The sequence below is a fragment of the Peromyscus maniculatus genome, chromosome 4 (genome assembly GCF_049852395.1).
Source record: "Peromyscus maniculatus bairdii isolate BWxNUB_F1_BW_parent chromosome 4, HU_Pman_BW_mat_3.1, whole genome shotgun sequence".
Classification (NCBI taxonomy): Eukaryota; Metazoa; Chordata; class Mammalia; order Rodentia; family Cricetidae; genus Peromyscus; species Peromyscus maniculatus.
Window position 1 is genome coordinate 79,076,936 of NC_134855.1, and position 23,814 is coordinate 79,100,749.

General features: G+C 45.2%; 1 protein-coding gene across 5 annotated transcripts in view; it reads right to left on the reverse strand.

Annotated features, from left to right (window-relative positions):
• Cd44 (CD44 molecule (IN blood group)) overlaps positions 1-15,277 on the reverse strand; it is an 85,734-nt gene extending 70,457 nt beyond the window's left edge. Inside the window, exon 1 of one of the 5 annotated variants that reach the window (XM_042275813.2) lies at positions 15,023-15,277. In XM_042275813.2, coding sequence (XP_042131747.2) covers positions 15,023-15,095 — 73 coding nt within the window. In that variant the 5' untranslated portion in view covers positions 15,096-15,277. The remainder of the gene's footprint in view (positions 1-15,022) is intronic. The other 4 variants (XM_076570168.1, XM_076570169.1, XM_076570170.1 and 1 more) reach the window with 4 other exon arrangements.
• Positions 15,278-23,814: the final 8,537 nt, after the last annotated feature.

Consider the following 23,814-nt stretch of genomic DNA (forward strand, 5'->3'; position numbering starts at 1 on the left):
TGTAGTATGGAGACACAGACACGAGCTCAGAAGGAATTGTCTACGATTCTCATACTCAAAGTACACCACTTAACTCTGACCTTGACTTGTAGTGAACTTGGGAAAAAGCATTAAAACTTTGCTCTGGTTAGAAAAAAGTGTAATAATGCTAACCACAAAGTTAATGTGAATACTAGACTAGATAATGGAGCTGAAAACACTTCACACACATTAAAACACCCCAATGGAAAAATGTAATAGAAGGGGGAAGCCTGCCATCTCCCTTGGGGGTCATCATCTCAGAACTTACAGGAAGAGATGCTCATCCAAGGTCAGGATAATTCTCTTTTAATGGACCACTGCAGAGAAGTGGTCTTCATGAGTGGAGGCAGCTCCAGCAGTGCCAAGATGGGTCGCAAGTCATGAGTTTCCAGTAATAAGGTGCTCAAGCATGCAAAAGATGAGCCCAGAAGCTATCTCTTAGAAATTATAACAAGTTTAAGGTTATTTCTCAATGGTTTTTCTTTTTATGGGTGAAAAGAAAGGATACATTTTTAGCTACTGGGATCAGGAAACACATAGACCCAGTGAGCTTCAAATTGTAATGAGTCTTCCATAAGACCTAGCCATGTGCAGCTTCTCTGAAAATCCTGAGGGGTGTGGCTCAGAAAAATAGGAAATTGTCTTTGTTTCTTTGTTTCATCCCATATTGAGTCTCAAACCACACTTCTACCAGATTGATAGACACTTTCTGGGGCCTTACACATCATAGCAGACATTGTTACAATGGCAGTATAGATCTAACTGAACTCAAATTTGCATAGAAAGCTAGAACTTGTGCTGGAGAGGGAAGGACCAGACTCCCATCTCCAGTGGATGGATCATGATTGGCTTAAGTCAATCACTGTGGCCTTAGTGCTCCTTGACAGTCATGTGATCCCATTCGTCCAATGAAAGAGGAGTCCATCAAAGCCCTCTGGGAAAGGCATTTCTGCATTTTAAATGAGAGACACTTGTGAAGAAAGTATCCCTTCTGCTGATGGACACTGGGATAGTTTTCATGCTTGGAACTGCAGATGTCAGTTGGGCAGCATGAGGAAGACTGACTGCTGTTAGGGACAATGAGAATAGGAGGGTGCAAAGGTAGAAAGAGAGTGCCATGGGTCTTGGCAACATCACTGAGCTCCTGAAATCGTCTACCCCCACATTTCTTACTGTGGGAGGAGCTATTCTGTGAGTGCTGATTGTTCTGTCACTCCCTGAGATGCGCTGACAAGTGTGGACCCAGATGCAGGTGGTGGATAACAAGCATGTGGTTTGCTGCCTCGGTAGGGTAGAGCTTCTGGTGGGTTGTGATAGTTCTAACTTCACCCTTATCTCACCTACCAACGGAGATACATCTGAATGAGAGAGGATGTTATCATCATGATGGAGCAGATACCCTTAACCTTTCTCTCTTGTAACAGACATGGTTGCTGACAGTAGACCATTTGGTAAATATTTTTTATCATCATCTGTGTTTGCATTTGAATGTTCTCTCATTGCATCCCTGTCACCATTCTGAAAAAATCTACTCCTGTCATCTTAAATGAGTTAGCAATTACCAAAAAGAGAAAGCAGTGAGGACCCTGTTGCCAAATGGGTTGACATTCATACCCCAGAGTGCATAGCTGTTCCTCTTGTCTGAACACAAAAGATGCACCTGCATGACCACTGGAAGTCACTCATCATGCCATCTCAAACACATATGCTATCAAAAAAGTTTTAATCCTACACTCAGGCTTAACATCACAACCTGAAAGTGAATTATGAATTTCCCTATTGCTACACTATGTGGCACCTTCTGCTTCTCCAAATTTGCCTTCCTTTGCCACCTTGGCACATGCTGCTGAAAGTTCAAGTCACTTCATAGATTCCCATGATTCTCTTCCGCCACGGTCCATTGCAGAGCAGACATGATTACCAAGAAGCTTTGCTGTCTGGAGAGCTTACATTTCTTGTTCTTTTACACAACCCAGGAGTGAGGCAGCCAAAGTGGGGCTCGTTTTGGCTGATAACACAAAGGGGAACTTTGACCACACCCATCAGACTGTGTTTTTCACACAGAGCTAGTGGGGTTCTGAGAAATCCAACAAATAAGGGACCTCAAAGAACAGGGGATGCTGCAAACACAGTTAATGCTGGTCAGTTTATGGGGTTCAAAAGGCTTGGACCAGATAGGATCCTTTTACTATATGCCTTCACTAGATTATGGGCATCTCTTTCACAACACAGGACACATGTAATTAAATAAGGGCTCATTTTTTGTTTGGTGTCTATATCCCAGACACACTGTTGGTTCCAGGAAGCCCTAATGAGATTGTGCTTCTCAGATCAAGTTACATCCTCAGTGGCTCACAGACATTATTGTTGCACACATCTTGTTGACTCAACCCATGGAACATATGACCATTGACTCCACTCAGAATCCCAAAGGTCAGGCTAGGTTTTTTTGTTCCAGTTGTCCCATAAGTCAGAAAAGATCCAAAGAACACCACATAAGACAAACAAGGAAGTGCACAGCTCTAATCCAACACATGGTCCCCAAAGAGTATAGTCACCTATACCGTTCCCTGTTGTGCCACTAATACACTGTTCCTTTGGCTGCCTCCCTGTTTATAGTCTAGGTCTTCTCGGTTAGTTGTTCAGTGCTAAGTAACTCCTCTACTATTTCAAAGAGGAGAAATGAAAAAAAAAAAGACCTGTCTAGGAATCAGAAGACCTGGGTTTAACTAACTACTTATGTGACCTTGGGCAAGTCACTTGAAGCCTTGAGGTTTCCTTCCTTTAGATGTCAAATAAGACAAGAGGGCTATATACTTTCCAACACTTCTTTCTGACATGGTAGCATCTTTGGCTTGTAGTGCCTAGGCCACAGTAATTTCTCTCTTAGATTCTTTTTCCTCGTTCTCCATTTTTCCATCTTAGGAGTCATATTTTGGTGCTACTGTGGGGATCCAGTTCAGCTGGCACCTTCCAAGCTGACTCTCAGTGCTAGAAAATCACACAATAACCATCCCACCTGTCTCCAGGGCTGTGATTGAGTTACCCCACCAAAAGCATCAAGACCCATCTGTGTAGAACAGCTCAGTCCTCTGTGCCAGCCTGGATGCATTCTCATACCTCGGGAAATGGCATACCTAAGACGCCTGAGCCAATACGGAGCCCTCTTAGATAAGAAGGGGGTGCAAGCTCTGAGAAGATTGGTGAGCATTCCAATGAATATAGTTTCAACTATTGGGGTCAACCAGCAACAGGAGACACAGATGAAGGTGAAAGTTAACCCAGGTAATAATAGCACCCTGTAGTTTTATTCACAAGCTTCAGCCTGACCAGGGGAAAAAACCAAAAACAAACCTACTTTCACTCCAGCAAGCAAAGGTGCAGAGGTCAAGGGGAGGCAGAGGGATTATTATCCTGGGCGGTTCACACAGTATACCGCAGCATTAGACAGATAAAGCCAATAGCCCAAGGTCGCACAATTCGGCTTTCACAGGTTGGGAATTAGAGCAGAGTGTCCTAATCTTACCCAGGGGCTATTTCTAGTAGACTCTCCATGGAGCCTTTTGTTTATACCTTGGTTCTATCTTATCTTAGCTTCCCAGGTAGTGAGCCTACTTTTTCCCTTGGGGATAAGTAGTGGGAAACTTGAGTGGCCAGAGTGGGTTGGCTAGCCTGAGCTTAGAATTCAGTTTTCTTGACTTGGATGCCATGAGCTGGGCCAGTCTGTGGAATGTGGCTGCTGTTTTACATTTGGGAAGCACAGAGGAGAACCCAGTGGCAGCTGAGAATGCAGAGGCTCCGGGGCTGATACAAGTTGTAATTAACATGCATGTACAACCCTTTCATCTTCAAAGGCTTTCTTCCCATTAGCCAGTTATTTCTCCTATCACCCTCATGGGTGAGGCATCACCTTTTTTTTTTTTTTTCTTCTCAGTTTGCAGATGGAGGTGATGTGAAGAAAGGGCTCTTTGCCAGGAAGTCTGGCCTTGGTTCAAACAGGAGATTCCTGGCTCCAAGCATCTGACTTGACATGGGGTGATGGGAAAACAGAATGAGCATGAATCAAAAGAGAAGGCACAAGTGACTGAACCTGTCCTCTGGGTAAAAGACTATTTTTATACTGTTCTAGAAGGGGGGGGGGGGGCGGGAAGGGGTCACCAGTATGGCTCCTCATCTAGACTCAAGAATGACTAAACTCCCAGAGGATTCTTCTTATGACTTTCACAAACATAAACTAGAAAAGTCTGGTGCTCTAGTCTGGTGACATTGGTGTGACAGGAGGGAGCCAAGTACTCTATATTTTGTCCATGGCAGACATCACTAATAGATCACAGCATCCTTTGTATAAAGATCAGGCTTTTAAACATAGCACCCCAGGCAGCCTCTATTGATCAGTAATAAATGTCACATGAGCAGAAATCAACCTGTTACTGATGCCAGAAGACTTGTTTGGGAGTCACTTGAATTGCCACTCTCCAAACCAGGGAAAGATATTAAAGTTCTCACGACCACATTGGCATTCACCTTGTTCCAAATGCTGTCAACCCTGTCTCACAGGGTGGAGGGCTTCCTCTGAGTCTCTAAGGCAGTTAGACCTTCTACACAATGCCACGGTTACCCTGCTATCTGGAAGTTGTTGCGTCTCATCCCTTCAATGTGAACTGTCTCACACAGACAGCTGACCCCTTTAACTCCAATGAAGTTGTACTTTTCTCCGTGCCGTTTTGCTCATGTTTTACCTTCTTTGGCTCTCATTTCTCCGTGTTCTTTCTCCTGCCACACTCACATCTTCTAATTGCCCGAGACCTTTCTACACACCAGCAGCTCAGGGACAGGTTTTGCTTTTCCTGATCACCACTCAGTGATACGCCGCCATCTTGTTTAGCTCTTTTACTAATGTGCAGATGTCTGAGGAAAACCCACCTCCCTCCCTCCCTCCTTTCCAGTTGTTGGTCACACAATTCAGGAAACAGAAGCAATGATGAAGGAAGGACCATGCCCACAGTCATTCTGTGACCAAGGAGAAGGCCATCTGCTGGCCGCAGGTGGGTTCTCACTTCTCCTAGAGTAACACAACTTCTGTGTGACTGGTTGGAATTGCAGCCAGCGAGGCCATAGTCAACAGCTAAGGGCGTGAATATGACATGAGGCATGAACCTCGCTGGGATTTTATTTCAACCAGTGGTTGGTGGATTCCAGGTGAGTATGATGTAGGGACAAGCAGAAAGGATTGCAGCCTGACTGAAGACCTTCAAGGACAGGTAGAGGGATGGAAGCAGACAGGGTATTCAGTCTCTGACCTACTTCGCAAACCTCCACAGTAACACCATATTTGTGATTTCTTGTTTTCCCCCCACCAAGCAAGAATTTCTCTGGATTGATAAGAAGAAAAATTTAACAAGGATCTAGGAATCTCTTGGTAGAAACAGTAAACTCATCATCTCACTGGCCTGCGTTGTACAGTGTCTTTCTTAAGTTTATATATTATATACATGTATAATATATGTAATGTGTACATATATGCTATTATCATCATCTTCATGTATATGAGTGCTTTGCCTGCATGTATGTCTATGTGCCATGCTTGAGCTTAGTACCCTCCAAGGCCAGAAGAAAGTGTCAGAGCCCTTGGAACTAGAACTACAGACAGTTGAGAACTGCCATGTGGCTGCTGGGAATAGAACATGGGTCCTCTGGTTCAACCACTGCTCTTAACCTCTGAGCCATCGTTGCAGCCAATATATACGTATATTATAGTGGATGCTTTCACTGAAGGCATGGATCATTTTGCACTAACATGCTGTAAAGATTTCTTAAGGGAGGTTGAGAAATCCAGGATGCTCACAAAGCTTTGAGAATAAAGGACATAGTTGTTTCTTCTCTTCAGAAGTTGAATTTCCAGGACCTTTGGTATACTATTGTTTGAATTATCACTTGAAGCAAGGAGTGTTTCTTTCGAATCCTGCCCATGACTCCAGAGCTGGTTCTCTACAGTGGACGCTGTGTGACTGGGAGGCATTATTAACTTCTCTGCCCTGGACTGCTGCATCTGCCCACTTCCAAGAAGGAGGGAGAATTTGATGGAGTCCCTAGGAGTCCCTTTTGCCTGCTGGTGTCTATGAAGTGCAACTGGGTCATTGTGCTTGTTTCTGGCATGGATTAATAATTCACTTCTGACATTTAGTCTACACTGGGTACCACATTTTTGGTACTGTATAGTATAGTATTATAGTATTGTTATTGTTTCCCCTAAATTTTATGAAGCATGCCTATCAGGGAACTCAGAGAGATGAATTTACAGCGCAGGAGTCCAGTAAAGGACTGTGGAGATCACCTAGAGTCATACTCTCTACTTCCACATATAGAAAAAATAGAGGAAAGTGGTGGCGAAACATTGTATAGTGAATTAGTAACAGAGAAGAACAAAATAGAAGAACTGTTTCTATACTGGGGGTGCTTCTGTGTGCTGTGAAACTTTAGAACACATGAGCTGAATCTTGTTCTGGGCACAGCTGCCTGAGCTCACCCTTCTCTTGCCTGACAGAGAGAGAATGGACCAAAATCTCTCTTGTTTCCCAGCCACAGAGTCTTAGACACCGTCCTCCCCAAAAGCAAGCTCTTTTTTCCAACAACAAATGTCTGGTTATAAGGAGCAACTCCTTGATCTGGAAATCATCGATGGGAAGGAACGGCACTCATTCTCTCCACCCCACGACACATTTTTAACATAGGGATCAAAAAGACAACATCTTTTCTTGGAGTGTTGCTGAGAACAGGATTTTAATGCTGGAAGTTCGCTATTACAAGGTCAGATTTTAAGGTAAGGTCTGAGTCACAGAAGTAGCCAGACCTAAAGGAAATCAAGAAGCCTACTCTAGTGGACAAAATCTAATGGGCTTTTAAACCTCCTTGCCTTGCTTGACACATCAAACCTGAAGAAAGATCCACTTAAGATGAAGAGGGTGGCCAGAAAAGAAACTTCGAGGAGTTTGAGATTTGCTTCAAAGAACACTAGGGAGGAAATGTTTTCTATAGACTGAAAAGAAAAGGCAAAGCTGAAAATAAGATAGCCAGAACTTACAAAGATCTCAAATAGTTAATGATGATGATTTCTTCCAGATTAAGTCCAGAAATTTTGTTCAGTTAACTGTCTAAATATTTAATGAGAGCTTACTATAGTTGGGGAAATATGCCAATAGCTGAGAGCTATAAATATGCAGAAATGTTCATAAGTCAGGAGTTTTTAATCAGGAGCTTTGAAGATACACAACCACAACTAAAAAAGCATCTCTTCTGCTTCTTTTTAATCAAGTCTTTATTGTTTTGTGTATGTTGTACATCCATGTACTGTATATGTTTGTTCAGGTGCACATGGAGGCAGGAGGACAACCTCATGTCATTTCTTAGAAGTGGTCTTCGATGATTTTTGGAGAGAGGATCTCCCACTGACCTAGAACTTGTCAAATAGGCTTGGTTGGCTGCCCCAAGACCTCCAGAGATCTTCCCATCTCCCTGGCATTGGAACTACAAATGCACACTGCCACTCCCGGTTTTTAACATGGGAGCTGATGATTTAGCTTAGAGCCTTGTGTTTTCAAGGCAAGCATTTTACTGACTAAGCCATCACTCTAAGTGATTTTTAATGAATGATCAGGAGGTTCAACTAGTGAGCAATAGACGAGAGTAATTGCACTTTGGAGTGTCTAAATGGATGAGCTTGACCTCTAAGGTATTATGAAATTGAGTAGCCCCAACACAGAGAATCCAAAGCAAAGACAAACTGTTGGCAGATGTCCTCTCCAAACCTCATCCATGCATGCTTCACCAGTACTCTTTGGGCTTTCCTGAGCCCATGTCCTCCCTTGGCCAGTGGGGAGACTCTACAACTCTCTGGAAGCTACATAAATGATGATGCAAATAGTCCTCTCTAGGCTTCAAGTTGGAACTCATCTCTGTTAGACTTAGCTTTCTGGACAGGGTGAGTGCAGTCATCGCTGGCAACATTTGTGCCTGACGTGCTTATTTGATGCTTTTGGAACCTACAGAGATGGGTTAGGATTATAGAGAAATGACTGTCAAGGCCAAGGGCAAGTGCCAGCTGCATGCAACCACTCTTTTCTCCCTCGTGCATTGGTTATTCTAATAAGAACACTTGCAAAAAGGTTTCACTATTATCCTTTAAAAAATGAAGTAAGGAACAGTGCTGCCTAGCTTGTGACTGGAGGTGGGGGTTGGCACTGCAGACCTGCTTGATAGCTAGTAAAGAGATGCACGCATTGAAACAGATGGGGAATCCTGACTGAGTTCCTGTCATGAGGCTAAAAGGCCTACAGGCCTTCCTACAGACCCAGTCACATGTGCCCAAAGGGCTTTACATCTTCTCATCCTGGATGGCTGGTTTCACAGCCAGAGGCACCCAGAGAAAAGGATCCTATTCCCTGAGTGATGTTCACCCACTGCACCATGCAGATTCCAGGTCACCTGGTGTGCCGTGGAGCGGGGAAGAAGGGCTACTATGAGCTAAGTATTCAGTGTCCCAGACGTGTAAAACCTAAGTCCTGGCACACTCCTTTCTCAGTTTCCTCCCTTCCCCATCAGCTCCAGTTTGGAGAGTGAAGACCTGGACTCAAAGGCTCTTAAGCAAGGAGTTAAGTGTTTCGTTTCTGTCCATTTGTTCCTCACCTCAGTTTTCTTTAACCACAAGCCACAGTGTTAGATGACAAAAAAAATCAGTCATCAAAGTCCACCTTCACCCAGGTGAAAAACCATGAAGTGATCTGGACAAATACCCCTATCACCATCCATTAATTTACCTCACCAGGTCTACATCATCCTCCCCAGCACTTTACCACAAAGAAGGGACTAGACTCCTGTTCAGGTATTAGAATAAGTGAGCCACTCAGAGGGTGAATGGGGAAGAGTTTTCATTACACGATCTTTTCCCTTTCACTTTTTGCAAGTTGAGTCCTCTCCTCTGACATCATGTTTTAAAATGAAAGGCAAGGGCCTAGAGAGATACCTCAATGGGTAAGAGAGCTGTCTGCTCTTCCAGAGGACCAGAGTTCAGTTCCCCACACCATATCAGGGGGCTTACAGTTGGCTGTAACTCCAGATCCAGGGCATCTGGCACTCTCTTCTGGACTTTGGGTACCTGTACTCACATGACCTGGGTTTGAATCTCAGCTCCCTCACTTTACAACCATATGGCCTTTGCCCATTTACTTAAATTCTGTGCCTAGTTACCTCATATGTGAAAGGGGGGTAATAAAAGAACTTTTTTCATGAGATTGGTGTATAATTTAAACAAGTCAGTATAAAGAAAACAAAGAGAACGTCAGTTCTGTTTATTATGACTATTAACATTGGTAAACAATATTTCAGAAACCTATAATTAGCCACCAAAAAAAGCAAATACAAAAGGTGTAAGAACTCCCAAAATGCATGAACTTCCAGCCATTGTCAAAGGTACGGATGCTCAAAATCACTGCTCCTGTGACTGAGTCCTTCCTCCTGGGATGTTGCAATTAACCTTTACTTTCAGAAGCTGAGAACTTGAGGAAGGTTCTTGGGACATGAGTTTTGCAAATCTCCTCCTTGGTGACTCAAGCCGTCCCCACCCACTTAGAATCTGTCTGCACACACTTGCACAAAGGAGGGACACTTGCCTCAGGAGGGCACACCCAGGCAGCTGATGCACCCCAACCTTGTGGAGTTTTTGGCTCAGTGAGTCTAGCCCCCACAATATCATCCCCTCATCTCTGTGTTTGGCTCTCTGAGCATTCATTGGTGGTAAGGTGGTCCAAGGGGAAGCCAGACCTGCCTCAGTTGTGAGCAACATTGTACTGGGCAAGCTCGATGCAAAGGAAGCAGATAGGGTGTCCTGTTAGCTGCCAGGCTTCCTGCAGATTAGCCACTTTGGGGGAGTAGTGGTGTCGGTTTGGATAGCAGGCCACAGAAGATACCAGAATCTTCTGGGAAGTGTTTTTGTCTCTCTCCCTGCTTGCTGCCACCTGCCAGAAGCAAGTGTGGGTCAGAGGCTGTGTGGGCCTCTTCCCCAAGAACTCAAGTCTCAGGCCAGCAACTCCCAAAGCCAGCCACTACTGGACAGTGTTTCATTTTGAGGTTTAAGTGTGGGTTTGGTGTCAGCACCCCACTCCCTTGTCACCCAGCCATTCACTAACCCTGTCCTTACACCGGCCCCACGGCCAGTAGCCACCAAAGCCACAGGCAGGCAGACTCTCTGCTTGGGAAAACAACAGTATAAGCCCTATTGGAAGCAGTTGGCCAGCCAAGCCTTCTCCTCACCCTGTGCAGGGTGGCAACAGGGCCATCAGCATGCTGTCACAGGTGACACATATAACACATACACATAAACAGATCTGCACATTCAGTGTGTCGCTCAGCATGCCTCTATACATGAAACTCGTAGTTCTCTATTTGAGATAATATTATTGCAGTTCAACACTTCTGGCCCTCGTTGTGGGCCAACACTGGGGTATTGGGCCACAAAGATGGTTGAGATGTAATCCTTGACATTAGGGGAATCCATGGGCCTGCAGAAAGCTGATAGCAGAGGAACTCTTCCCATTCCCCCCTAATGGCCCTGGCTACCCAGACCCTTGCTGGTCAGTTTGGAGCTAGTATGCATACTAGGCAAATCCTCGGTCACTGAGTTCCACACTGGCCCCGGGAGTACATGTTTAAGAAAAATGTCAACCTGTCAGTGAGGGGAAAGTGGGGCTCAAATGTAAGGCCCTCCTAAAAAAACAAAACAAACAAACAAACAACAAAAGAAAAACAACAACTTGTGTCCTCATTCAAGCAGAGGCACCAAGAAAATTGAGTCATTGGTTCCTGGTTGTGCAAACCCCCAGAACTTCTCTGTGAAGTGGCGAAGATCCCCTTTGAAAACTCCGCGGGGCCAGGAAGCTGCTGCCACCTGCTCCTGCTCACTCTTTCACAAGAATCATTTCCCTCTTACGCTCTGGGTGGGGTTGCTAAAATGGAGGTACTGGGGAAAGAGGACGGCAGCTCATACCTTGTCCCCGGCCCCAGGACAGGCTGTTGGGGACGCCATCTCTCCTCCCACCACCTCCTGTTCATTAGTGGAGCCGAGTCTACCCACTTTGGTGGCCACGTGCCTCCTGGAGGTTCTCAGTGGATTTTGGTTCAAGATCTGTGACTTTTCTAGAAACCCATGTCAACCCATTGCCTGGGATTTCAAGACTTCCCCTCAAATGGGGTATAGATAGCCATCCAAAGAGTACATAGCAATGGTTCTCAAAGGGTCACTGCATCTGAAATGCCTGTGGGGGAATCATGAGAGCGTCTGCGGGGCCTTTCTTAATTTGCAGGCAGAGGATATTGCCCTGACTTGTCTCTTAGGCAAGGAGCAACCTCTCCTGTTTTTTGCCAAGCCTACAAATGAGAGCATGTCTAAAGGGGCAACCGGCTTCTGATAAAGGAACTGACTTATTCCAGCAATAAATAACTAGGCTGACATCTCTGACAGCTGTGGCTGAGTCCGGGGAAAGGGACAGAGGAGAGTAAGGCAGAGAACTGCCACGAATCTACAGTCTGCTGGAGGGTGGCAGGAGACGCTGTTTATGATCACCCTGCTGACTACAGGGAACAGGAACAGTGAGAGACAACACACTATTTCCGGAATCCTCCAAAGGTTGTGATGGGTGATATTAGATGATGGGGCACCCCAATTCTACCCCTGTGTCCTTGGGCGAGTCCCATTATCTCTGAGCTTCTATATCTTTATCAAGAAAATGGTGTTAGGAAAGTACTAATGGCGTGGCTATTGCAAGGCTATGTAAGAAAACCTACCGCTAAACTCCAACTGAATCTGAGCAGTGGGCGGGGGGGGGGGGGGGGGGGGGGGAGGGGGTGTGCATCTTAAGGACTTCATATGCTAAGTGGCAATAGCAACATGCCATGATTTTGAAATGGGGTGCTCCTACCTTTTCAGTGATGCTCAGGAGGCATCAGAAGCCCTAAAACAAGGCGGAACTGTCTTGAGCATCAATTTCCTTTAGGGGAAGATACAATGATCATTATTCAAATGATCATTGGGTATATCAAACTGGGTATATTGAACCATAAAATAAAGGACTCTGGTGAGTGTGTTAGGTAGTACTGAAGGTGCTAAAACAATGTTATGCCACACCCCCAACTGGCCACACCCTCCTAGTCAGCTGCAGGGGAGAGGGTGGGACCCCTTCAGTCCTCCAGAGAATAGAGTGTTTCAGTGGTGTCCTCATACCCTAACATAGTGGGGGAATCACCAATCCCTGTCTCCCATGGTCTGCTTCCTCATGGGAAAAAGGAGGGTTGTTTTTTTTTTTTTTCCTAAATGATCTTTAAAGTCCCCATCTCTGAGTCTATGACAGTGAATCAGGGCATTTTTCTGGAATGAATGGGAGGAGATCTGTCATAGACCAGGAATTTCATGTGTTCCAGTGTCCCCTCCTGTGTAGGGGGGAAGTTGGCAGAAAATAGAAACTTTTCCCTCAGCTGCCAGCGTCTCCGCCACATCAACTCATCACTGCTTTGGGAGGAAGTAGATGCCCTTATGTGTGCTGGGGAATAACCGAATGAATCAAGACTAACTTCAGCCAGGATGGAGCTTGCTTCCTTATTTCTTCAAATGGGAAGACTCAGCCAGGGCTCTAACTGCCAGTGGAAAGAGGATTCCAGAATGTTCTGAGTCAGCAGAAAGATGCCTGCTGCCCCTAAGCCCCAAGACTCTCAGATGCTCCCCTCTTTCTCAACAATGGAGGTGTAATTTCCTAGCGATGCTCTCTGGCTATGGAGGAAAGGACACGTGCTTATGGAGACTCCTTCCCTCTGCCTTCCTCCCTGGCTGCTTTCTCCCCGATGCACAGGATACCTGGCGCTGCTTGCCTCTCTAGGGACACTTCTTTTTGACTTCTGATACAACCTCACACAGGCTCTCCTGTCACTCCATCCCTGCCCTCTGAAACTTTGCTCTCAAAGCTTCCTCATCTTCCAAAACCAGTCACTCCCAGAGTGGGGCAACTGTGATGCCTCTCTTCTCCGCCCTTTCCCCTTCCCCTCTGCCTACCCAGGCCCACATCCTCTAAGTCACATCTCATTTCCGAGTCTCAGTTCCTTTCCAACCACTTTACAAGGGCATGAAAGCCAGACCCAGGCGGTCACTACTACTGACTGGCTCTCCACCCTGCTTCTCCTGATGCCACAGTATACAACAGGAAGGTGAAAACCCCAAGGAAGGAGAGGACCTGCTGATCTCTCAGACCTGACTCCCCCAGGGGTCAGAAGGGAACCAAAGACCTAGGAGTAGACTTTTTAGAATAGCCCTGGGACAGGCTAGGAAAAATACAGGCACTCAATTCCTCAGCCACAGCCAAAGATGTGGGTGTTGAACCTTTCTCCTCTCCTCAGAGGCCAGGTCCAGGGCTCTCCCTGCCCTTCCCCCACCCATCCTGGATGTTTCTGCTTTCCAAGGGCCCCTTGGAGCTCTGGTTCCCTTTGAACGCCTCCACTGGCCAGAACACCTCTTTCCCCTGAAGTCTTATTGGCTTTGTCCGGCACATACATTCAGATATCTCATGACAGCCTAAGCTATGGAACTTAATGAACCTGAGTTCACACCCTTGCTATGTGAATACTAGAAATCGCCTACCCTCTCCCAGCCGCTGTTTCCCTACTGTTAAAAACAAAACATGTTTGATAGTGGACACTTCTCACTTAATCACCATGAGGATAAAAATATGATAGCCTGGGTAAAATACCTAGCACAGAGCCTGGCACAGTAAAGGGGTACGGTAAATGGGGTACAGCAACAGAGTCATGTTGCTATTCTTATTATTATTTGCATTACTTCTGCATCAGAATTCAAAATTTATGATCTCCATCTAGCATGTGTAAAATACTCAAGTTGACCACCCCCACCCAACTGGGTTTAATAAATTCTTGCGGAGAGGAACTCACTGTAGGCTGAGCTGGCTTAACGACCTAGCTGGCACTTCTTAAAAGAAAACTCAACCGTGCTGGTGCTAAACAAAGCCATCGTGGAATTATCTGTTCATATATAGACAAAGGACAGGAATGCTTGGAATTGAGCCATACTGAATACCTGACCCCAACTCCTCCCCGCCACAGCCACCAAAGTCACCAACCTTATTTAGATGGGATATTAAGGTCTCTTCACTCAAGTTCGTGTGTTACCCTGATACAGGTCCCCTCATGCTCTGAAGCTGCCAGGGAGGAGTCTGAACCGTGTTGCCCTCTGACTTTGCCCAGACTGGCAGAACCAGGGGGCTGCAAGCACTGGACACTGGTCTAATCATTGCTTCTGTTATGTGTCCTCCTTGGCCCAGGCTGGAACCTCTTGGGCGCTCAGAGCCTCGAGACAGAACCGGTTCGAGCTCCCACAAGCTAAAGCAGCTGGTGACCAAATCAGACGGTAAGGGTCTGGAAAACCAGTCTAAGTCTGGGACTCACTTCAGCTTTCCGGGGCTCCTTTCCGAAAAGCTCATTGCCAGCTCTTTGGCTTGCAACTCTGTGGCCACCTTGAGGACTGCTCAACAGGTCCCCGCTCCAGTTCTGCCCCAGTTCCCCGGTTCTGCTCTGCCGCCCACGGCAAGCCCAGCGGTGCTGGGGGAGCCTTAGGGTACCAGAGCCTGTTAGTCCGGACACCAGCAGCGTGCATCCGAGAGTACAGTTACTTTTGCGCCATGTGCTCCCGCAAGCGCCAGCGACCTCGCCCAAAATCTGCGGTGGGCAACCTGCCCAGCTAACTTTCTTCTCCCTTTCTCTTTTCCTTTCGCCAAAGCGGCGCTTCCCACGAACAAACTCTCTCCAACAGCATAGCCCCAAAACCCAGCTTTGCTTTGCTGAACCCACTTCACTGTATTCCCTCCTGGGACGATCCAACCCAGGGGCATCCTGGGGGAGTCCTCCCACACTCGACGTTCGCATCCCGCCGCCCTGGTTAGGGGCCACTCACCGATCTGCTGCTGCCCCAGGCTCAGCTGCAAGAGGCAGAGTCCCCAAGCTGCTTGCCACCAAAACTTGTCCATGGTGTGCGGGATGGAACCGAGGGAATCTAGTCGCCTCTTAAAGAGGGTCGCGGGGAGCGGGGCAAGGAGGATGAATGGAACCTGTCACAGGCTGGGGGCCGCTGGGCAATGAGACCGCCTCGGAAGTTGGCTGCGGTTTTTATTCCAGGCTTTGAAAGAGTGACCTAAGAGGGAGGGAGCGCGCGAAGGACACACCCAAAGCGAGGGGGCTGTGACTAAGCAGCCAACGGAGGTTTAAAGACACACCAGCCTGCTTTCGCGGCTGCTTCTAAGCCCTGCTCTCCCTGGCAGCTGAGAATTACTGCCGCCCCTGTCTGCCCACGTCCCACCCGCCAGGAAACTCCACAGGTTTCCTTCTCTGGCGAGCCCCCCTGCCTTTTGGGAGCATTGCCTGCGACAAGGAGTATGACTGGGTTCTGTGACCTCACTCTTCTGAGTCCAGCCTCAGGCCTCGCCTTTGCCGCTAAACTTCTGGGAACCTGGCTTGGGAATGACTGTCTGGGTTTCCCAGGAAGCTGGGCATATCTTAGGGAGGAGCTGAGACCAGAAGAAGATCCCGTTGGAAGGATGGTGCCTTCCAGGCCAGGGTGGGGATTGGAAAGAGGGGAATTTGTGGGAGTGCCCATTCCTCTTTCCCTCTGAGAGAAGTCCAAAATGCTCAGTGGATCTTTGCTCAGAGAGACTTAGTGATGGCCAGCTCTGGGAATCCCATCTGACTCTACTCATCCATCCTCCTTTCCCAGGATGGTACCACTATCCTTCCACCCACCCACCAACGCACTTCTTTCATGCTCTCAAATATCTACTAATTTGCCAATTCCTACGTCCTCCTAGGACTCACACATCCATCCATCCATTGCCCTGTCCACCCATCTTCCTATATATGCACTAACCTAGCCATACGCTCTCTACCAATTCTTACATTCATTCATCTGTACAACTTTTCATCCACCATTCCATAAATCTTTTTCCCAGCTCTCCTAAGCTCACATCCCTCCATCATATTCCCAATTCATCCTCCAACATGCTGATGCATGTACACATTCCCCTTCCATAATTGTATCTATCCTCATATCTACTCATACATTCACCATTTCTTTCTTGTTTACATCTATGCTCCTCCTCTACAAACTTTAATACACCCCCCCATGTCTTACCTGATAAATCTCAGAGAAGGATGTACAATTGCCATTTTCTTCAAGGGAGACATTTCAAGGTTGAAAACAGGAAAAATCGTATTTTAAATCACAATTCCCTGTCTTCTCTAATGTGCTGTGAGTTACAATTTGGCCATCAAAAGCAGTTTTTTTTTTTTTTTGGTTTTTGGTTTTTGGTTTTTCGAGACAGGGTTTCTCTGTGTAGCTTTGCGCCTTTCCTGGAGCTCACTTGGTAGCCCAGGCTGGCCTCAAACTCACATAGATCCGCCTGCCTCTGCCTCCCGAGTGCTGGAATTAAAGGTGTGCGCCACCACCGCCTGGCATAGCAGTGTTTATTTTTAATGTGAATGACTGAAAGTAAAGCTGAGTGGACTTCTTGCCGAATGAGATACATGGAAAACATGCCCGTGGCAGGACCCTGGAGGAATTATGCCAGAATTTCTGAGGGAAAGAGATATTTTGGGATTTATTGAAAGAAAGTGAAAAAAAAAATGAGAGAAATACACCCAGCCACCTGTCTGTCCATTTTTTCATCAAACATGTAACAAGTGCTCAAGGGTAGCAAGATAAACCAGACCTGGTTTGCTCCCAGGCACTAGCTTACAGTCACAAGCCAGCTGCTGCCTACAAGAAGACATATACTGTAAAATACAGCTAGAACTGGAAAGATGGCTCAGTGGTAATGTGCTTAATACCAAGCATGTGACCCAAGTTTCATCCTTAGAAACCACATGATGACTCACGCAAGTAGTCTTCTTCCCTTCACATGGATGCCATGGCATAAATATACATACACAATAACTGTCACAATGCTTAGAAAATAATTCAGCCAGTCTTTTGCATCTATAGATTAAAATATTCATAAGAATTGCATTTCGTTCCAAGTAACGACAAGCATTTTGCTTTTCATTATTTGTTTTTATTCCATTGTGTTAGGTACTACAGGTTATCTAGCAGAGAATAGAAGAACATGCGTGGCTTATATGCAAATTCTGGATCAATTTATGTAAGAGAACTCATCAGCAAATGTTTAGTATGAAGTTTGGGTGTTCTGGGAGTGATGTCCTGCTGATGAGGAATGGTGTGTGTGTGTGTGTGTGTGTGTGTGTGTGTGTGTGTGTGTGTGTGTTTAGGATGCCACTAGCCATTCAATATGAAGAAAGAAATCATAATTTTTTGGGGGAACACCAATAAGACATCCCAAGAGAGGCAATACTTGAGCCAGATGTAGAAAGAGAAGGAATTCTTGAGAAACTGAAGGGACATGTCACCCATAGGGAGTTTTCTTGTCAAGGAATAGCTGGGATTCAAAACTAGAATACTTACCTCTTAGTTCTGTTCTGGTTGCTTACTACTTTATGGCATCAAGATAGGTAAGGAGCTTTTATATGCCTCCATTTCCCCAAGTGTAAAATGGGCTTAATAAAATTATTCACTTTATAGAATTGATGAGAAGGGAATGGCTTTGAAAGTCCTGCATCTCTTAAACTCTAGATAAGTATATTCATGTATGTTCGTACACATGCATATACATATCCAAACTGGAACAGCTTGAATATTAGATCAGACGAAGAGACTGAATGGGGTACCGCAGGACAGATGACTAGAGAGGTCTGCAGGGGCTATGCCGCAGATGGCAAGGAACTTTGAACTTGATCCTGTAGAAAACCAAGAGCCACTCTAAGTTTTTAAAATGATTTTTTACATAAAAATACACACAGCATCAAACATACTGTTTATCCACAAGCAAGTGCAGTTAGATGGCATTTAGTTAATTCACAGTATTATGGCCCCTTCACAACTTCCTTGTAGGTTTTACAGTTAGAGAGAGCCTTCCACTAGCGTTTTCAGAGACAGTGATGCGGTTGCAAAATCACTGAACCAGCTCCCTGGCCAGTCTGTGGCTGACGGGGCATGACTCAAGGATCTGTCTTTCTGAAATGAAGAAGGTACCTCCAGGCCTCATCTGAATGCCAAGTGCTTTAGACTCTGCTAGTAGCTGGTAAGAGGTGGCCACCCCGCTGCTTGTGACCCAGAGACCATTTACTTCAGATTCTAAAGGCCCACCATTTGGGATAAACATCCTAGTGGGTCTGATGAACTATGGACAGGGAAGATTGTTGTCTGCTTCTCTACAGAGCTGGGGAGAGAAATAGGTAGTCACCAGGAATGATGTTTGTTTTTGTGGATCCTGGGGGTTCCTTTGGGAGTCCCTCAGAAAAGGATGTAGAGTCCAGAGCTGAGGATTCACGGTGAGCTGTGTTCCTCCCTTGTTCTCTTCCTACAGTAGAAATTCCACATGGTCATTTTTATAAGTTAGAATACCATCAGAGAGTTCATTTTGACAAAAATTTTACTCTTAAAAAAAAAATGAAAAACACCAAACTAGATAACCTCAGACCCCGCCCAGCTGGACTCTTTTGTGATTAGTTCAGTAAACAATACTGCCCAAAGGTGCATGGTGGGAGAAGCCGGGGAGCTGACTGAAAAGGCTTTGCTAGCTGCAGAGAGACATGCAAATTCGCTAGAAATCATTATTAGGATTCTTTTCCCAGGGGGGGTAGGGCTTGCTGTCTCTTCCCGATAGCTCAGTGAGGGGCTGAGACCGCTTGCCTCGGTGCCACAAATGACTCATTTTCAATAATAGACTCACTGAGTCGGGCTAGTCCTTGGGAATTCCTGAATTATCTCTGAGCCCCTGTCATCCCCTTTTCAAACACCTCGCCCACACCACGGGCCACAAGACCTTCCACGTCTTTTTTGTGCCTCTATAAAGGTGAAAATCCTTAAAATAATTTACTTTAGGCTTTGGGTATCAGTTGTGCAGTCGATCAGTCACCTCTGTAAATCAAACCATGAATGTGGGAAACTGGAATGGAGAGCTTGAACCGGTGGGGCTTGATATGAGATCACAAGATTTGGAAAGAAGTCAGAGTGCCGTCATCAGCCTTGAGCTGAGAAAGCGCAAATCTGAGCATTGGCTCGGCTGTTATCAGTGACTTAACCTCTGGGAGATTTGGGTTCAAAATGAGGGTAAGGGGACCATTTTCGTAGTTTAGGAATACTAAGAAAAGGAAGGCATAAGGATCCACCGCTTGGGTGCCTGCTTAGTGGAAAGATCAATCACCACCCTATAAGCTGCCTGAGTTCAGGGACATCATTGTATTGGGCACCAGTATATCAGTTGCAGTGGCTGACATATCTCAGTCTCTGGCTTTATCTATCATGATCCATAAATAAGCACTGTACAAATGCATGAGTGACTCCTACTCTCTTTTTTTCCCATCACAGCTTATGGGGTGTTTCAGAAGCCGCATGAGCTCATAGATAGATCCATGTAGGCATCGTGAGGATTGCTGAACCCATTTAGGTGGTACTCGCTGTAAAATGACCAGTTTGGCAGCCTGCAGTGGAGCCTGGTCACATGAGCAGATTAGATGCTCTTACAGAAACACTGGTGCCTGTTGGCTTCTGATGAATGATAATAAATTTCTTCTTCTTAGGCAAAGAAAAATAAAATCTAAACTGAATGTGAATGGAAGTGTGAAGGGCAAGGCTGTGAGACCCAGGGATGGATCATGGAACTGTACAAACATTGAACGGTGTTCAATGTTTTCACAGAGTTGTTTCAGAGATGAGAATTAGGCTGTCAAGGTAAAGGTAAAAGTACCGTTCCAGTTAAAATTGAACTCTCAATGGAATCCATTCTTCACTCACAGTCATGGGATGAATTATACACATACAAAAGGCAATAGTGAGAAACTCTCATGAAATCATCCTAGTTGAGTTTAATAAACCGATAACTAGGGCTGAGTGAACCCTGATGATAAGTAAGTAACCTTGAATGGCTTTTCTTCAGCTAACTGTGATCACAGAGTTGGGCCATTAGGATTAGTAAAGCTTTCAGCTTATGACAAATGAAGTAGTTGGTGTGACTGCTGCACCCTTGGAATGCCGAGGGGACAGGGGAGCCTAGATTTTCTATCAGCCACGTCAGTCACAAAGTGGCTTTCACATAGAACTTTGGGGGCTAACAAAATATCACCCAACCCACAAGTTGGTTGGTAATAAACTTAGAAATGTGGTTATTTGAGTATGGAATTTAAATTGATTATTCTCTTCATCCATCCATCCATCCATCCATCCATCCATCCATCCATCCATCCATCCATCCATTTCCATCATATGCTGTCACCATAAACACTGTTACTGTCAGTATTGTAGAAGTTAGTCTTACTATGTGTCAACCCAATGTTATCTGATTGTCATGGCAACCTTATTGGAAGTTCAGCCCTGAAGCTTGGAAAGTCAGGTGACTGATCCAAAGTCACACTTGCATTTTACTTAACAAAATTTCTTGTCATTAAGAAATATAAAAATAGAAATCTTTTGTTCCTTCGTAATTTTTGATCTGGCAAAAATACCAAACCAATGGAGTCCAAATTAGTATTTTATTTTTATTCTACTCAGTTTCATTTAAGATAGATAAAAATGAGTTCTCACCAGTGGAGTCACACTGGGTGTATTAATCATGTTTAAGTTTAGGCCCTCTGCCCAGAAGTAGAAGGCCAACACAAAATGAACTCAATGGTGTTATTGTATAATTTTGTCTCATGTTGCTTTGTTTGGCTTTTTTTTTTTTTGTCTTACTGGCCTTTGGCTTGTATATTGTGATTTCCTATCTTGTGTTTTTATGGTATGTGTGTGTGTGTGTGCGCGCGCGGGCACACTTCTTGTATTCTTTATTTCTTTTCTTCTTGTACCGTGGTTTGTTGTTTTTGTTTGCTTGTTTGCTTTCTAAAAAGAGAGAGAGAAATGGAGGGCACGGGGTTGGGTGGATGGGGAGGTAGAGAGGATCTGAGAAAAGGTGGGAAAGGGAAACCATGATTAGAATATATTGTATGGATTTTTTTTTTCAATAAAAATAAGGAGAAATTCTTTTGAAAGCTGTTGTTCACTTGCTGGGAAGAAATACTGGGGTGAGTAAGGTGGAGGGCAGGACATGCTGATTTTCACAATTTTCTTAAATTGAGAAAAAACTGACTTAGCAACTCAAACATTGACTGCTCACTGGACAATCTGAATTTGTGGAGCGCTATCTCTCTTTCTCTATGGAACCATCATGAGATAGCTGTATGTTCTGACTAGAAATGAACACTGTTCTCTGTCATGGTACCTGAAGGCTTATTCAGTTTCCATACTCCTTGCAGGATATTTTTTGGGTTCTTTGGTTTTGTTTGGTTGGTTGGTTAGTTGTTTTTTTGTTTTTGTTTTTGTTTGTTTTGCTTTTGTGCTGTTGTTATTGTTATTGCCTAACCCACAAGACACAATTCCTTCTCTTACCTTGAAATTTAGTTTTTGACTTGGTAACTTTACTATGTGATCCTCCACTTCCTATGAGTGTGACCAAATGATCCCAGTGGCACAGCCTGATACAAACCTAGCCTGTTAGAGCTGTTCAGGAAATCTGGGAGTAGAATGTAGCTAAACACACATAATGCAGACTTACGGGCTGTGGGATAGCCATATACCTCCATCTATCTGTATGGAAAAGCAGGAGAAAGAAAAATAAGGTAGAGACTCAGAGACAAGCAAAACAATATGTCCTCCATTCTGACACTTTGCTGTTCATTGGTTGCTGTGAGATACCCAAACCCTTATCACCAATTTCCTTCATTTTACCTCTGTTAGCCCGCACTAGTTTCTGTTACTTACAACCATAAAGACTTAATGAATATAAGACCATCACTTCACTCTACAGAATAGTAAAGAGACTCAAGTGGATGGTAGAGATGCCCACCGCCTGGTCCAGACCTCAGGATTTGACTGCATAGCTTAGGTCTTCTCTTGTTCTTGCTCCCTTTGTGACTTGGCCCTCTTTCAGTTCTCCTAACGTTGTGACATTCTACCCAAAGAATCTAATTATATCTCCTGTACTGTGACAGAAACTAGATTCCTGAGTGATTTGCCTACAGTTGTGAGCCGATCCAAATGAGTAGCAGGTCTTCCAAGGCCTGTCTTCCCAAGTCTTTGTTAGAGAGCCCCTTTCTGCCTGGACACGCCTGATAATCTATTTCAAAGGCAAAACCTTCCAGCTGGCAGACAGTAACAGCTTCTCTTCAAAACGCCCAAAGGGGAAAACTTCTGGGCTCTGATGCAGATTCATGAGCCTCCAGCCAAGTCCTGATGGGGCTTCACATCAATACTTATGGAAAAGGAACAGGTACAGAACCCTAGGTGAAGCCAGGCCAAAGCCATACCATTCCCTGGCTACAGAAGACTGATTCTAGATGGTGTTCTGTGGCTGGCAAAAAGTCTTTTTGAACTAAACTTGATTAGGAGGGAATGTGGGCAGGGAGAGGGAAGGAGAGAGGAAGACATCTACAATGAGTGTGGTTGTGACTATATATGAAGGATAAAAGGCACAGATATAATCACCATGACATGAAGGAAAATAAAGCCTTCCGATTACCAAATAGGAATGTGACAGACCCTGTCGCCAACCAGGAGTGCAATCAATGCCATCTCTGTGCAATGCATAGACTATCACTGAGAGACAAAGATGAACAAGGCCTGCCTTCTCTCCTCAAAGAGAGAGTGGCTGGAATCCATGTTGGCAAATCAATGACCTTCATTAGTTCAAGAGTGTTTCATAAGCACCTCTATATTCTAGGCCCTATTCTGGATACTATTGCTACAACAGCCCAAAGACAGACTAGCTTCTCTTTACCGTTGAGGAAATGGGTCCACGGTAACTTTAATCCTTGTCTGGGAAGGTTGGTCTGAAGCAATAACATTTGAGCAACGTTTGCACAAATATGAGAGAAAAGTTTATCAAAGTACACGGCAAATGCAAAGGCTGGCAGGTTGTTAGTTGGTTTTGAGGCACAGATGTTAGGAAATGAGCTTTTGCCCAGCTTTGCAGGTCACGGTGAGACGACTGGATTCCATGACAGTTGCAATGGAATGACTTCAAATGGGTGACACTTAAAAGCTCATAGTGACTGCTTAGGTCACAGTGATACGAAGGACGCCAAGGTGTTCCTGTGCACTGGGTAAAGGGTCCTTGGTGGAGTCATAGTGTACATTAGGTCTATGGGATGCAACCATAGTAGCACAAGTGCTAGGCAGGTAGCTCAGTGGTAGAGCCCCAGCCTGGTGTGCGTTATCACATGAGCTAAGTCCTGAGCATAGTGAATAATCTGATCGTGAGAGGGCATTAAATTATATTAGTGACAATAGTCTTGGCAATGCCTCAATAACAACAACAGTAAAATTTGAGTCATCTAACACAACAACAAAAGATGATCCTTGTCATGCTAAAGCAATTGTGGGTTATGCGTGGACTAGGGAAGCATAAGCATCCCATTAGCATCATGGAGTCAAGAACCTAAAGAAAAAAGGGATAAAACTGTAGCACTTTAGAAAAGCCTAATTTTTCAAGGCAGTTTGCAATGTACTGGATGAGAAACAGTGTACAGGGCCTGTGAGAGGGCTCAGGGGGTAAGGGCGCTTGCTGCCATGCCTAACAACCTGAGTATAATCTCCAGGACCCTAATGGT